Consider the following 15,000-nt stretch of genomic DNA (forward strand, 5'->3'; position numbering starts at 1 on the left):
GAAACAATGTGTAGCCTACTGTATGTATGTATTCAAAATTGAACAACTACTGTTGAGGTTTGATTGATTGATTGAAAACTTTATTAACAGATTGCGGAATGGGTACAATACAGTACGGCTCAATACACACAACTGCTAAGAGGATGCAGACCAGAAAAATACTTTCGTCTTGTTTACATCAGGGTCCCCCATTTTCAATTCATCAAGACATTTATACAAATATACAGTACTGCGTAAGAAAAAGAGATCATAAAAAAATATATACATCCGAAGGGGAGGAAACTGTACATTGGAGGGGGTTGGGTGGGGGGAAGTGACTTGGTCAAGTCACTTCCACCAGAGATCGTTCCACTGGAGTGGCCTGTTCCACTCAGGGGCCTGTAGCAAAAGGTTGTGATTGTAATGGGCAGCTCAGCTATGGTGCTAACATAGTCTTGAACTATAGGGTGCATTTATGTGTGCTGACAGACGGCCCGTAGTCCTTTGCCTTTCACACTCAAAGCATACCAGCATGCAAATGCCCAGCTATGTCTCGTATGACACAGATACTCTGAGTGTCTATGCGTAATGAGATTGAAACCTTGCAATGGTAAATCACTTGGTGTGAACTCGAACTCTCGAAGTCAAATACCCCCCCACTGCGCCACCTCAATTGGATCCTTTTCAGGTGACGAAATGGACAATACCATGGTATTTGACATACGTGGTCCCATGGTGCTGGCGAGCGGAGGGTTTTCGAGGCTGTCGGAGGACAGGTGCTAAGCGTGAAGTGCCTGGTACCTAGTGACCACTGTTACATACGCACGTTTGTTTCATGGAGAGAGACTGCGTTGTGCGCGAACAGCCTACTGAGGTCATTGCTGGTGAAGTTATTGCATGGTTTGAGTCTGTGCAGACCCTAGTATAGCGGATGCCACTAAGGCTATGTTTGGACCATGAAAGGGCCTTAACTGTGTGCCTACAGAGTCGTCTGAAGTGCAGGGGTGGAAGAAGTACACAGTTCCTTTACTTAAGTAAAAGTAGAAATACCCAGTTATGCTGTTCTGATTAAAGGTTATGTTAAAGTGGTATGTGGTCCAGTTATGCTGCTCTGATTAAAAAGATTATGTTAAAGTGGTATGTGGCCCAGTTATGGTGCTCTGATTACGTCCTCTTGAAGTTGACTTCAAATGTCATACATATTTGCCATGTTTTCTATGCAAAATATTTATCTTCAAAGTAACTAGTAACTAATGGGTTCAGATAAATATAGTGGAGTAAAAAGTACAATATTCCCTTTAGAATGTAGAGTAAAAGTAGAAGGTTTTGATGAAATTAAAATAAAATTTAAATACTCACGTAAAGTACAAGTAGCTTGAAATTGTACTTAAGTACAGTACTTGAGTAAAAATACTTTCCACCACTTCTGAAGGACACTCTCATGCTGAATGAATGATAATCATATTGAAATGCTATTGTACAGTTTTTGTATACTGTATTATACTATTTCTGATATCTTTCCTCTGTTCATTATAGTCAGATGATTACAAACGCAAAACTCTCATGAAGGGTCACCTCAGGTGGCAGGTCCATTATGGTACAATAGCTGAGACTGCAGGTTCTGATCATAATGATCCAACCCAATCCAACAGGAAATCAGCTCAGCAGGCACATAGTATACTCTCCCAGTGAGTCATGCATAATATTCCATTTCCCTCTGATGAAAGGTCTGTTCAGACACTTGCCCCCATTGTGGCCTGTTGTGATCCATCCATCCACGGCCATCAGCACAGCAGACGCAAACTGTACTGCGCTGTACTATAATGTATTGTACCAGAGAATCATGCATAATAGGTTTTGAGCTGCTTGAAGGACATACTATGGGAACATTAAAGCACTCATTAAGGTGGTGGGGGGGGGGGAGTAAAAAATAGGATTTCATAGATGATGGAGGGAGAGAGAGGGGGATGAAGGATGGAGGTGGGGGGATGGAGAAGGATAGAGGAGGTGAACACACGATACCAGCAGTGACTCACTCTGCAGACCAGCCAAGCAACCAACACTGAGATAAGGACCATGGGCTGATGTGTTCTATACGTCAGCAACCACACGCGCACACATAGTAATGCACAAACAGTGGCTCGGGAGGTAGAGCAGTCGTCTGGTAATCCAGAGGTTCCCGGTTCGATTCCCGCTCCTCCCGGGCAGCGTGTCGAAGTGTCCTTGAGCAAGACACTTAACCCCTAATTGCTCCTGATGAGCAGGTTGGCACCTTGCATGGTTGCCTCCTCCGTCGGTGTGTGAATGTGTGAGTGAATGGGTCAAATGTGAGGAACAAATTGTAAAGTGCTTTGGATAAAAGCGCTATATAAATGCAGCCATTTCCCATTTACAAACAGTCGGAGACAGGCTCACACGCATGCAGTGCACGCGCAAACACACACACACAGACACACACACAGACAGACACACACACATCATGTGCTTAATAACAACAATAATAAATATTAGTAGTAGTATTGCTAATGTTCCTCAGGTCCATCCACCTTGTCATGCAGTGTTGTGGCTCTGGCGTTGCTCCTTATCTAATGCATGGGTGTGATTAGAGTCCACTGATTGGCCTCTGGGTCATAGCACTCAGCAGTGTTTTGTTGCTTGTGTCCATCAAAGCCTCCCATGGCATAGATTAATAAATTGTTGTTCCCAGGATCTCCATCTGAGAAGATTTTAGTTGTTGTTTTGTATTATTTTTTATTATTTTTGAGTATATTGTCATTACAGTTTTTCTCAATTGCTTTGGTGCATTTCTCTGATCAGAATTAAAGTTCTCATAACTGTTAGTTCAACCTCCACAACATTTTGTAAATTGTGCACATCATAGTAGAAGTTTCTCATTCCTCCGAACAAATTGCAAATGCTTTTGGACATGCATCAATTGCTTTCATACAATTCTCTGCTGTTTTATAACATTATCATTTGCTTAGGTCATGTCAGTCAAAATGAACTATACTTATGACTGCTGAATAGTCATTCCCTATAAAACTAATAGTCCTCATTTCATTGCTTGAGTCATTACATACAAATATGTTGAACTAGTTGTCAAAATCTGTCAAGCAAATCTTATACATTTCTTTATAATTTTTCCCCTGAATGGAGCTGGATGCCAGGGAATCGCTGCACACATTCATATATGTTGATGAGGCGGGTTTCAATCTGGCAAAAGGTAGAAGGCGTGGAAGGAATCGTATTGGACAGAGAGCAACCACTGATGTCCCAGGCCAACGAGGAGGGAATATTACAATGTGTGCAGCCATCTCAGAAAACGGCGTCCTCACCCATATGCCCCGCATTGGTCCATACAACACACAACATCTGCTGACTTTTTTAGACACTCTTTACAGGGACATAATCCCTGAGAATGAGAGGGGTCTAAATGACGACCATCTGACCAAGTACGTTGTTGTATGGGATAATGTGCGTTTTCACCATGCAATTCTGGTCACACAGTGGTTTGCAGCACATGAAAGGATGCTGGTGGAATATCTCCCTCCCTACTCCCCATTCCTGAATACAATAGCCAGACAGACAGGAACGTCTGGATGTGAATGAATGATTTACAGTACTGTGTATGTTGTATGTTCCAATTCAGTTCCAATATGTACTGCAATATTGTTTACAGTTGTGCACAGCTCTACCCAAAGGCCAAAGGGTGTTTCTTATGTTTGTTGTAAATTAGTTTGTATTTTTCTTTTGCACAATGCTGTGAACAAATTAAAATTGCAAAGAGCATATGCAGTAAAAATGTGAAACATACGTGTCTTGTACTCATTTACCTCACTAAATACAGCAATGTGTAACTGTAGATTTCAAATGGCTGTGCAAATAGTGTATAGTGCTGTCTTGAGCATTTTCAGAAAGTGTCACCAAGATCTGACTTTTTTTGCATTGGAAAACACTTACAGAGTGAACTGTCATAACGAAAACATGGCAAACCATTTGACTATCTTGTTCATAAACAATGGTGTCAGGACTTTTCATTTTGATGACAGTGACACTTTCATTGACATGAATACTTGCTTTTGAGGAATGAATTATCCATTTTGAGCAAGTGACATGCTTCTGCAGGTTATCACCTAGGTTTTGCAGTTTGTACTAATTGTTTTGAGAAATGCACTAACAGTTATGAGAACTTTAATTCTGATCAGAGAAATGCACCAAAGCAATTGAGAAAAACTGTAACATACTCAAATTAGCTCACGTCACACATTTGCGTGCATGCATGCATGTGTGTGTTTGTGTGTATATGTCAGTCAGTCCGTCAGTCCGTCAGTCCGTCAGTCCGTCAGTCCGTCAGTCAGTCAGTCCGTCAGTCCGTCAGTCAGTCAGTCAGTCAGTCCGTCAGTCAGTCAGTCCGTCAGTTAGTCAGTCAGTCAGTCAGTCAGTCAGTCAGTCAGTCAGTCAGTCAGTCAGTCAGTCAGTCAGTTAGTTAGTTAGTTAGTTAGTTAGTTCGTTACAGTTTTTCTCAATTGCTTTGGTGCATTTCTCTGATCAGAATTAAAGTTCTCATAACTGTTAGTGCATTTCTCAAAACAATTAGTACAAACTGCAAAACCTAGGTGATAACCTGCAGAAGCGTGTCACTTGCTCAAAATGGATAATTCATTCCTCAAAAGCAAGTATTCATGTCAATGAAAGTGTCACTGTCATCAAAATGAAAAGTCCTGACACCATTGTTTATGAACAAGATAGTCAAATGGCTTTGCCATGTTTTCGTTATGACAGTTCACTCTGTAAGTGTTTTCCAATGCAAAAAATTTCAGATCTTGGTGACACTTTCTGAAAATGCTCAAGACAGCACTATACACTATTTGCACAGCCATTTGAAATCTACAGTTACACATTGCTGTATTTAGTGAGGTAAATGAGTACAAGACACGTATGTTTCACATTTTTACTGCATATGCTCTTTGCCATTTTAATTTGTTCACAGCATTGTGCAAAAGAAAAATACAAATTAATTTACAACAAACATAAGAAACACCCTTTGGCCTTTGGGTAGAGCTGTGCACAACTGTAAACAATATTGCAGTACATATTGGAACTGAATTGGAACATACAACATACACAGTACTGTAAATCATTCATTCACATCCAGACGTTCCTGTCTGTCTGGCTATTGGATTCAGGGATGGGGAGTAGGGAGGGAGATATTCCACCAGCATCCTTTCATGTGCTGCAAACCACTGTGTGACCAGAATTGCGTGGTGAAAACGCACATTATCCCATACAACAACGTACTTGGTCAGATGGTCGCCATTTAGACCCCTCTCATTCTCAGGGATTATGTCCCTGTAAAGAGTGTCTAAAAAAGTCAGCAGATGTTGTGTGTTGTATGGACCAATGCGGGGCATATGGGTGAGGACGCCGTTTTCTGAGATGGCTGCACACATTGTAATATTCCCTCCTCGTTGGCCTGGGACATCAGTGGTTGCTCTCTGTCCAATGCGATTCCTTCCACGCCTTCTACCTTTTGCCAGATTGAAACCCGCCTCATCAACATATATGAATGTGTGCAGCGATTCCCTGGCATCCAGCTCCATTCAGGGGAAAAATTATAAAGAAATGTATAAGATTTGCTTGACAGATTTTGCCAACTAGTTCAACATATTTGTATGTAATGACTCAAGCAATGAAATGAGGACTATTCGTTTTATAGGGAATGACTATTCAGCAGTCATAAGTATAGTTCATTTTGACTGACATGACCTAAGCGAATGATAATGTTATAAAACAGCAGAGAATTGTATGAAAGTAATTGATGCATGTCCAAAAGCATTTGCAATTTGTTCGGAGGAATGAGAAACTGCTACTATGATGTGCACAAATTACAAAATGTTGTGGAGGTTGAACTAACAGTTATGAGAACTTTAATTCTGATCAGAGAAATGCACCAAAGCAATTGAGAAAAACTGTAGTTAGTTAGTTAGTTAGTTAGTTAGTTAGTTAGTTAGTTAGTTAGTTAGTTAGTTAGTTAGTTAGTTAGTTAGTTAGTTAGTTAGTTAGCATGTATCTAAAGCCTATAATGAGAGTATTGTCTGTGGTGTTTTACAGGTAATGGCTCCCCCTACTGTCAGAACAACATGATGTCCACCCATCACAGCTTCTCCCAGGGCCAGCATGATCACATAGGCTCTGGAGATGGTAGGTCTGGTAGGAACATGGCACTGTGTTTAGGTTTTGTTTTATACAGCAATGCTGTCAATGGAAAGTATTTATTGTTAAATAATTAAGCTTTATTTATATTTTACCAGTAGGCTTCAGTGATCATAACATCATTGCAGTGGCAAATAAAACAAAGGTTCTTAAAGCTGGGCTGAAAGTGATAAACAAAATCATTTATAAACATTGCTATGAAAATGCATTTGTTGAAGACTACACATATGCAGGCCTTACCATTATTTATTAAACAGTTTTTATCCATTTGTGACAAACATGCCCCTATCATAAAAATAACAGAATCCCTTGGCTTAATCTGGAACCTCTGGAAGCTGTATGACAGAAAGGGACCGACTGAAAAAGGTTTGGGAGCTCAGCTGATTGGCAAACATATTGTTCACAAAACAAGTCACCAAAATAAACAAACAAAAGAAAAGGCAATACTATCAATCCAAGATTGAGGAAATTAAAGTTATGGAGAACCTTTAATGATGGTTAAGGAAAAAGTGAATAAAACCTCCTTCGTATATTGAATCTGGTGGTGCATTTATCACCAAACCTCAAGACATAGCTACTTATTTCAATAAATATTTAATAGATAAAGTGGGCACAATAAGGAATCAAATGTTGCCAGTGAACAGTAAGCTATCCGAGTCACTAATCAAACATATTATGTACAACAAAACTTTTTACTTTATTAATGTGAATAAGGTAGAAAAGGAAAGGCTTCTCTTGTCATTGGCCTATGATAAACCATGTGGCTATGATAACATAGATGGGACGCTTCTATAGCTTTCAGCTAGGATTGTCTCTGAGGTGATGGCTGACTATAATTGTGGTGCTTGTATCTTAGTATAATTAAAATGTTATTCTGGTGAGAGTACTTCCTATATTATTTTTTGTATTGTTTTTATTGATAATTGTAACTGTGTGAATGTACACCATGTGATGGTTATATTTTATTTTGTCTTTTGTGTGGACCCCAGGAAGAATAGTTGTTTCTAAGGAAGCGACTAATGGGGATCCTAAATAAACACAAACATAAACATGTTAGGAGTGATGTTTGCTCAAAAATCACCTACTGTAGTATCAATTCTCAGATGCAAAGCACATCCATGACCGGCAATGTCCTCTCTCTCTCCATCACCCATCACCCTCCTCCTCCCTCTCAATGTCCTCTCTCCATCACCCACCACCCTCCTCCTCCCTCTCAATGTCCTCTCTTCATCACCCACCACCATCCTCCTCCCTCTCAATGTCCTCTCTTCATCACCCACCACCATCCTCCTCCCTCTCAATGTCCTCTCTTCATCACCCACCACCCTCCTCCTCCCTCTCAATGTCCTCTCTCCATCCCCCATCACCCTCCTCCTCCCTCTCAGGCTCCAGGTTCGCCACCCCTCGCTCCATGTTGAAGCTGAGTAAGAAGAGGGCCCTGTCCATCTCTCCTCTGTCCGACGCCAGCGTGGACCTGCAGACGGTCATCCGGACCTCGCCCAACTCGCTGGTGGCCTTCGTCAACTCCCGCTGCAACCCCAACGGGGCCAGCTCTTACGGCCACCTGTCCGTGGGCGCCATGAGGTCAGACGTTGTCTCCGCACTAGTCTCGGCTCACACGCTTAAAAACAGCATTGCTGATGCAAACCTGATACTGTAGTGACACTCTGTTGGTTTTGGGATGTTGGTTTGGAACTGTGCCATAGGTTCGGCCAGGACTTAAAACATGGCCAATAAAGACATGAATTAGGGAGCTATGATTTGAAGTGTTACCAAAGAACCTATTGAAATATCATTGAAAATGCACCATTACTCAATGGTTTGTGGTCAGTAAGTACCTCCATTAATCAGGGATAAATGTGTGGGAGGATAAAGGGGGACAGTATTCCTTTTGTCAACTCTAGACCTTGTAAAATTTTAACAAATCGCCCACTGATTGAAATGTTGTTGATATCAGATATAAAACAGTAGATGCAACATGTCATAATGAATTTCCATCATGGGATGGAACCACATGGCAGCCATCTTACCTGGTCCAATTCAGTGGCGTCGCGTGGGTAAAATAACAGGGGATGCCAAAAATGTTTTATAAAAAAAAATGTATTAAATATTTTTATTAATATTTTTTATTTTATTTTATTTTTTAAGTCAAGCAGTCACCATGTACACTACAGTATGGCTCGGCGGCCAGTCAAACTTTCTTTTTATTTATTTAACAGATTGCAGAATGGGTACAATACAGTACGGCTCAATACACACAATTGTATAAGGGGATGCAGACCAGAGAAAGACGTTTGTCTTGTTTACATCAGGGTCATTAATGCTGGAGCATTGGTTCATTTTTGGTCAGATCTTTCCTTGCACGATTTTGCGCGCCGCGTCGGAGCAAATTCGAGACACATATTCGGTTTCAAAAAGGTGTCCCACGGTCTCCTCTATGGCCGTGAATATTTTCACGCGGATCGGAATCACGGCGCGCCCGTGGGACACTTTTCCGTTTCGCCGAGTTTATTCCACGCTTTCGGCTTTCCTTTTCTAAGCATTTTCGGGGCTACATGTGAATGAGTAAAAGTTGCGGGACGCCCAGATGTTCCCACGATAGAAAGCTCGCATGGAGCCCATAATAGGCTCACTTAATACAGCGTTTTTAAAATCACGCAACATTTTCAGGGTCGCGAGCCGACCTTTTCCCCTCGTTTTCGATGATGGAAGTGATTTAAGAAAAGCTTGGGCACGCCGAGAGGTACTCGTGGATTTAATCTCGCGAGGATCGGGGCAATATTCGGCCCGTGGGAGCAGTCACGGGTTAATAAAATTTTCAAATGTGCAGAGGGGAGGCCAGACTACTTAGTCTGCTGACAGGCCCGTTTTAAGGTGTGGGCAGGGCTTTAGTCAGCTCGAATCTGATTGGCTAGTATTGGTTTTGGAGTCCACATACATGGGGAGGCTGGAGAAAGACACCTCCCCCCTGCCTCCTCTCCAGTCTCCTCTGCTGCAGTGAGTCTGACAGTGTGTTAGAGAGAGTGAGAAGGAGAAGAGGGAGACATTTAAAAAAAAAAAAAAAATTATAACACAGATGAAAAATAAAGATTTTTTATTATTATTGTAAACTATATATATAAAAAAAATCATATTTCATATTTGATATTAATTCATATTTTTAAAGGGAGGCGTGGCTTCCGTTGGCTTCCATGAGGATTCGCCACTGGTCCAGTTCTAACTGTTATAATGCATTGCATTATATTTGTAACCACCTAAGGTGTCTATAATAGTTATATCTTACTGGAATAAATTGTCTACGAAGACTGAGCCAACATGGAGGTATAACTTAAATGCATCCATCTAGGTGGCCCATATCTCACTTTCTTAGGTAAACATAATAGTAGACTATTTGGTTTGTCCCTAGTTATCAGATTTGCTAATAGTGGCCAAGATAATGATGACTTATGAATAGTTTTAAATATTAATAAGTTTTGGAGCTAAAGATGAACTGGTTGTACTGGTTGTAAGGGAAATATTTCCAATAGTATCTCCCAGCTGTATTTTTAAGTGGGGAAACTAGAAAATGCAATAAAGCGCAATAAACTAATTTAAGGGATGAAATTAATTAATAAATAAATAAAACAGTGCAATTATGTTTAGAATTTCTTTATTTCGCACCATTTCAGCAAAACAGTAAAAACATTGACCATGACAGAAAGTGTATAAAGGTGCTGAGTAGAGGTGTGTCTCTCACTGTTTAAATCAAGCATTCTATTGCTGATGAAACAACACTGGTTGTCATGGAAAGACCCAGGTAAGATGGCTGCATGTTAGTCCCACTGCGTCAACAGCAATGTCTCCTCTATTGTTTTATCTCTATGGTTCATATACTGTCTATTGAGAATTCCACTGGTCCCATGGGGTCAGGAGTAGCTAGATTCAACTTTAAAAAAAAATATTGTTTCCTCCATCGCCCTTCAGTCCATTTGAGATGCTTATTAGTTACTCATTATAACATGTGTACCCCCTTACAGTCCGTCCCTAGGCTACTCCAGCTCTATGAACTACCAGTCCAGACCACAAGCTTCCATGTACGGAGGAGGAGGACCCTGCCACGCCCCCCGCCTGCCGCCCCACAACCCCCGGCTCCACGCCCCGCCTAAGCATGGACACGTAAGACGTTCCCTTCGTACACTTCAAACAGCCAAGGGGTCACTTCAGGTGTCCTGCTTCACCTGCTGCTACTGACAGCTGGAGCAGACGGGGGGAGGGGGGGGGGGGGGCAGTATGTGGAGAAAAAGACAAGAAGAGAGACTATAAGTGTATATCATGGAGTCACTGAGCGTAAAGATAATGAAGTGACTGACTGACTGTGTTTCGGTGCAGCTGAAGACCGAGCCAGTGTTGGGCAGCGTGATGGACGGGATCAACGTGAAGTGTCTGGAGGAACGGTCTGAGGGAGACGTGGCCAGTCCTTCTTCCACAGGGACACAGGTACAGGAAGATATGTATATGCTCTCACGGGGGAAAAGGTCAAAGGTTATTTTGATGTTCCATCTGAGACTACATATGCTCAGTAGTGTGTCAGTTGACTGTGGGTGAGGCAGTGAGGCACACCCACCAGGAGACTGTGAACAGGGTAGTTGTCAACATACTTGACAATTAATTTGTAGGTAACAGGAATGGTTACGGTTAGGGTTATGGTTAACTTAAGGTAAAGGTCTCTAAACTTTTGAGGTGAAGATTATGATGAGTTATGGCTTTGCAGCTTGTGATTACCCACTGCTGGCAGTCAACTGTTGACAGGTTCCTGACACACTATTGACAATAGAGAGTCAAACAAAGTGTTACTGTGTTTGTTTTTTTGTTCTGTCTGAAAAATCGATGGAATTGAAATATTTAATTTCTATTACAGTAGTTGTTCTCTCAACTCAAAAGGTTTGAATATTTTACAATAATTAGAGGTTCTGTATCAGCTAGGTTTATTTTGTCCAATAATTCTTCTACTCAATGTCTCTTGACTGCGTGGTTAGTTAAGATATGTTTCCCAATGTCACTACTAGGATCCTCTGCTGGGTCTGTTGGACGGCAGAGACGACCTGGACAAGGACGACGGCAAGCCAGAGCCAGAGGCCGTCTACGAAACAGACTGCCACTGGGACGGCTGCAGCAAGGAGTTCGACACACAGGACCAGTTAGTGCATGTGAGGCTTGGTTCATACGTTATTAGCATCAGAATGAGAAATCATTTTGAATGTTTGATTGATTGATTGATTGATTGATTGATTGATTGATTGATTGATTGATTGATTGATTGATTGATTGATTGAAAACTTTATTAACAGATTGCAGAATGGGTACAATACAGTACTCCTCAATACAGACAACTGCTAAGAGGATGCAGACCAGAGAAAGACTTTCGTCTTGTTTAAATCAGGGTCCTCCATTTTCAATTCATCAAGACATTTATGACATACATGACATACAGATAGATATACAGTACTGTTTCGTAGCCCTATTTTCAGAAATCCCGCCTAAAGGTACATGCCTAAATGGAGGATTGCTCCACTTCTACAAGGCCAATTTGCATGTTCTTGGTATCTAGGAACATCTAGGGACCTGGGGGTATGTATTTCCAGTGTCAGAGATATTGTGTCTGTTACTAGGCTTGAGTAAATTGTAATGAAAAAAGGAAAAATATAGATTATGATTTATTTTTGCATCTGTGCCGGTGAATAACACCATGTTACAATTGTGAACAAACCGAGCTCGCTCACTGAGCTCATTCAGCACCTTCTTGAGATCAAGTGTAAAAAAAATCTAAGCAAATGAATAAAGGGAAGATGATTAAACAGAAGGATTTGTAGATACAGTGAAATGATAATCGCTTTTAATTATAAATTCATATTTGACCTTGAACTTGACGTTGCCTTATTATGGCCAAATCATACATGGATAGGGAAAATGCTCCTCTTTCCAATGGCAGGGTTGAATCTGGATTTAGTCATTTCCTTGCGGTTTTATGATAAAAGAGATATAATTAGAATTTTTTCGATAAATTCGTATTTTCGGTAAATCGTATAAAACATCGGTAAAAATGAAAATATACACTTTGACTACTGTTTTGATAGGGTTATGGTCTTTACTCTTGGCTACAAAAAACATTATAAAAAAAACATTAAACCTCTTAACATCCAAGAGCCCACATGTGGGCCCTCATGAGGATGATTCGCGACGCCACTTTGCCAACCTCTAGCGGCTCGGGTGTGCATTTCTTTTAATACAATATATAGATAGAAATAAAGCCCTATTTGTCGATTGCCCTTTCAGGTGACAAAATCCGTTCAGCGGTTCTCGAGTTACATGCCGATATGTGAGGCGTGCGCCAAAGTACACATTACCACCCCTGACCTCCGGGGTCTCTAGCTCCGTCAATCATTTGGCGATCTCGAAAATCTTTCGACAGGGTTGTAGCCAATGAGTGTGGCTTTCCAATAATAATAATAATAATTGGCGATCTAATACGGTCTCTATTGATCGATTTATGATAAAGAAAAGCAGGGTCCCCCAATTGGGGGACCTACAGGCTTAACAGGTTAAGAAAAATCTTGTGTAGAATACATGAATAATTGACAGATTACCTAAGTCTGATAGATAGCTGCTGGGAAAAACTATTTTGTGCACTGTTTATGCACTATATTCACTTCAGATTTGCTGAGCATGTATGCTCCTTCAGCAATGCTCTTCTACATGCATACACATATTCACACCTGGGAACTGCGCAGCACAACCACTGTCTTCCACCTGGGAACGGCCCAGTATAAGAACTGTCTTCCACCTGGGAACGGCCCAGTATAAGAACTGTCTTCCACCTGGGAACGGCCCAGTATAAGAACTGTCTTCCACCTGAGAATTGCCCAGTACAACCACTGTCTTCCACCTGGGAATTGCCCAGCACAACCACTGTCTTCCACCTGGGAACTGCCCAGCACAACCACTGTCTACTGCCACTGAAGCAGTTTGGGGGCTAAGTGACTTGCTCAAGGGCACTTCAGAAATAGCTGTCAACCCGAGGGAAGAGCGTTTTTTCACTTCCCCCCTGCCCAGATTCCTCTGCCGGTCCAGGGATTGGAAGCGGTGACCCTCTCCGGTCACACGCCCTGCTTAAGTACACATGGCCTTCATAACAGTCTCTCTGATCATCGTCTTCCTTCTCTGTTCCACAGCACATCAACAACGAGCACATCCATGGGGAGAAGAAGGAGTTCGTCTGCCACTGGTGTGAGTGCTCCCGCGAGCAGAGGCCTTTCAAAGCCCAGTATATGTTAGTGGTTCATATGCGCAGGCACACCGGAGAGAAGCCACACAAGTGCACTGTGAGTACACCTTGTTCTACCTCTCTCTCTCTCTCTCTCTCTCTCTCTCTCTCTCTCTCTCTCTCTCTCTCTCTCTCTCTCTCTCTCTCTCTCTCTCTCTCTCTCTCTCTCTCTCTCTCTAATAAATATTTAACCCTTTCACTACCACACTACCGAAGGTTAACCCTTTCACTACCACACTACAGACTGTTAACTGTCTGTAGTGTGGTAGTGAAAGGGTTAACCTTCTGTAGTGTGGTAGTGAAAGGGTTAAAGTTGAATTGTTGTTGGCAAGACCTACGTTTACAGAACACAGTAGAACACTCAAAACAAACACAGTAAACACTGACAATTAATTATCTGTAAATAAATACTAATCTTTGAATATCAACAATCAAAAAGAATAAAATTAAATAAATGAATCCATAATATAATGGGAGGAAGGGGCGGCTACGTGGCGTAGTGGGCAAGGCGCTCGCCACGAATGCGGAGACGCTGGGCTCGCCTGTTCGAGCCCAGCGCTCCACATTGCTTTCAGTTTAGCTGGTCGTTCATACTACAGTTTTTCTCAATTGCTTTGGTGCATTTCTCTGATCAGAATTAAAGTTCTCATAACTGTTAGTGCATTTCTCAAAACAATTAGTACAAACTGCAAAACCTAGGTGATAACCTGCAGAAGCGTGTCACTTGCTCAAAATGGATAGTTCATTCCTCAAAAGCAAGTATTCATGTCAATGAAAGTGTCAGTGTCATCAAAATGAAAAGTCCTGACACCATTGTTTATGAACAAGATAGTCAAATGGCTTTGCCATGTTTTCGTTATGGCAGTTCACTCTGTAAGTGTTTTCCAATGCAAAAAAGTCAGATCTTGGTGACACTTTCTGAAAATGCTCAAGACAGCACTATACACTATTTGCACAGCCATTTGAAATCTACAGTTACACATTGCTGTATTTAGTGAGGTAAATGAGTACAAGACATGTATGTTTCACATTTTTACTGCATATGCTCTTTGCAAAATGTATTTGCATTGTGCAAAAAAAAAATACAAACTAATTTACAACAAACATAAGAAACACCCTTTGGCCTTTGGGTAGAGCTATGCACAACTGTAAATACGTAATATTGCAGTACATATTGGAACTGAATTGGAATCATTCATTCACATCCAGACGTTCCTGTCTGTCTGGCCACATATTTTCATCGACATCACAGCGAATATCATCCCTGGCAATGCAGCGAGGAAAGTATCTCCTTGAGTGGCGAATCCACCCTCTGCAGGACTGTGCTGTGATGGCATCGCATGCTGCATCCATGGCCTCTAGCAGGGCCATTTGGGTATGTGGATGCCGGTCGTATACCTTCCACCTCCAGGGAGAGAAAAACTCCTCTATTGGATTCAGGAATGGGGAGTAGGGAGGGAGATATTCCACCAGCATCCTTTCATGTGCTGCAAACCACTGTGTGACCA

The 15,000-nt window shown here is 41.6% G+C and overlaps 1 protein-coding gene across 1 annotated transcript in view; it reads left to right on the forward strand.

Moving 5' to 3' along the window:
- Positions 1-15,000, forward strand: part of gli1 (GLI family zinc finger 1) — a 144,232-nt gene that overhangs the window by 119,444 nt on the left and 9,788 nt on the right. The window contains exons 4-9 of the mRNA XM_084317699.1: positions 6,091-6,180; positions 7,578-7,776; positions 10,209-10,347; positions 10,561-10,668; positions 11,238-11,378; positions 13,401-13,550. Coding sequence (XP_084173825.1) covers positions 6,091-6,180; positions 7,578-7,776; positions 10,209-10,347; positions 10,561-10,668; positions 11,238-11,378; positions 13,401-13,550 — 827 coding nt within the window. The remainder of the gene's footprint in view (positions 1-6,090; positions 6,181-7,577; positions 7,777-10,208; positions 10,348-10,560; positions 10,669-11,237; positions 11,379-13,400; positions 13,551-15,000) is intronic.

This window comes from Notolepis coatsorum (assembly GCF_963971535.1).
Source record: "Notolepis coatsorum genome assembly, chromosome: 6".
In the NCBI taxonomy this organism is placed as follows: Eukaryota; Metazoa; Chordata; class Actinopteri; order Aulopiformes; family Paralepididae; genus Notolepis; species Notolepis coatsorum.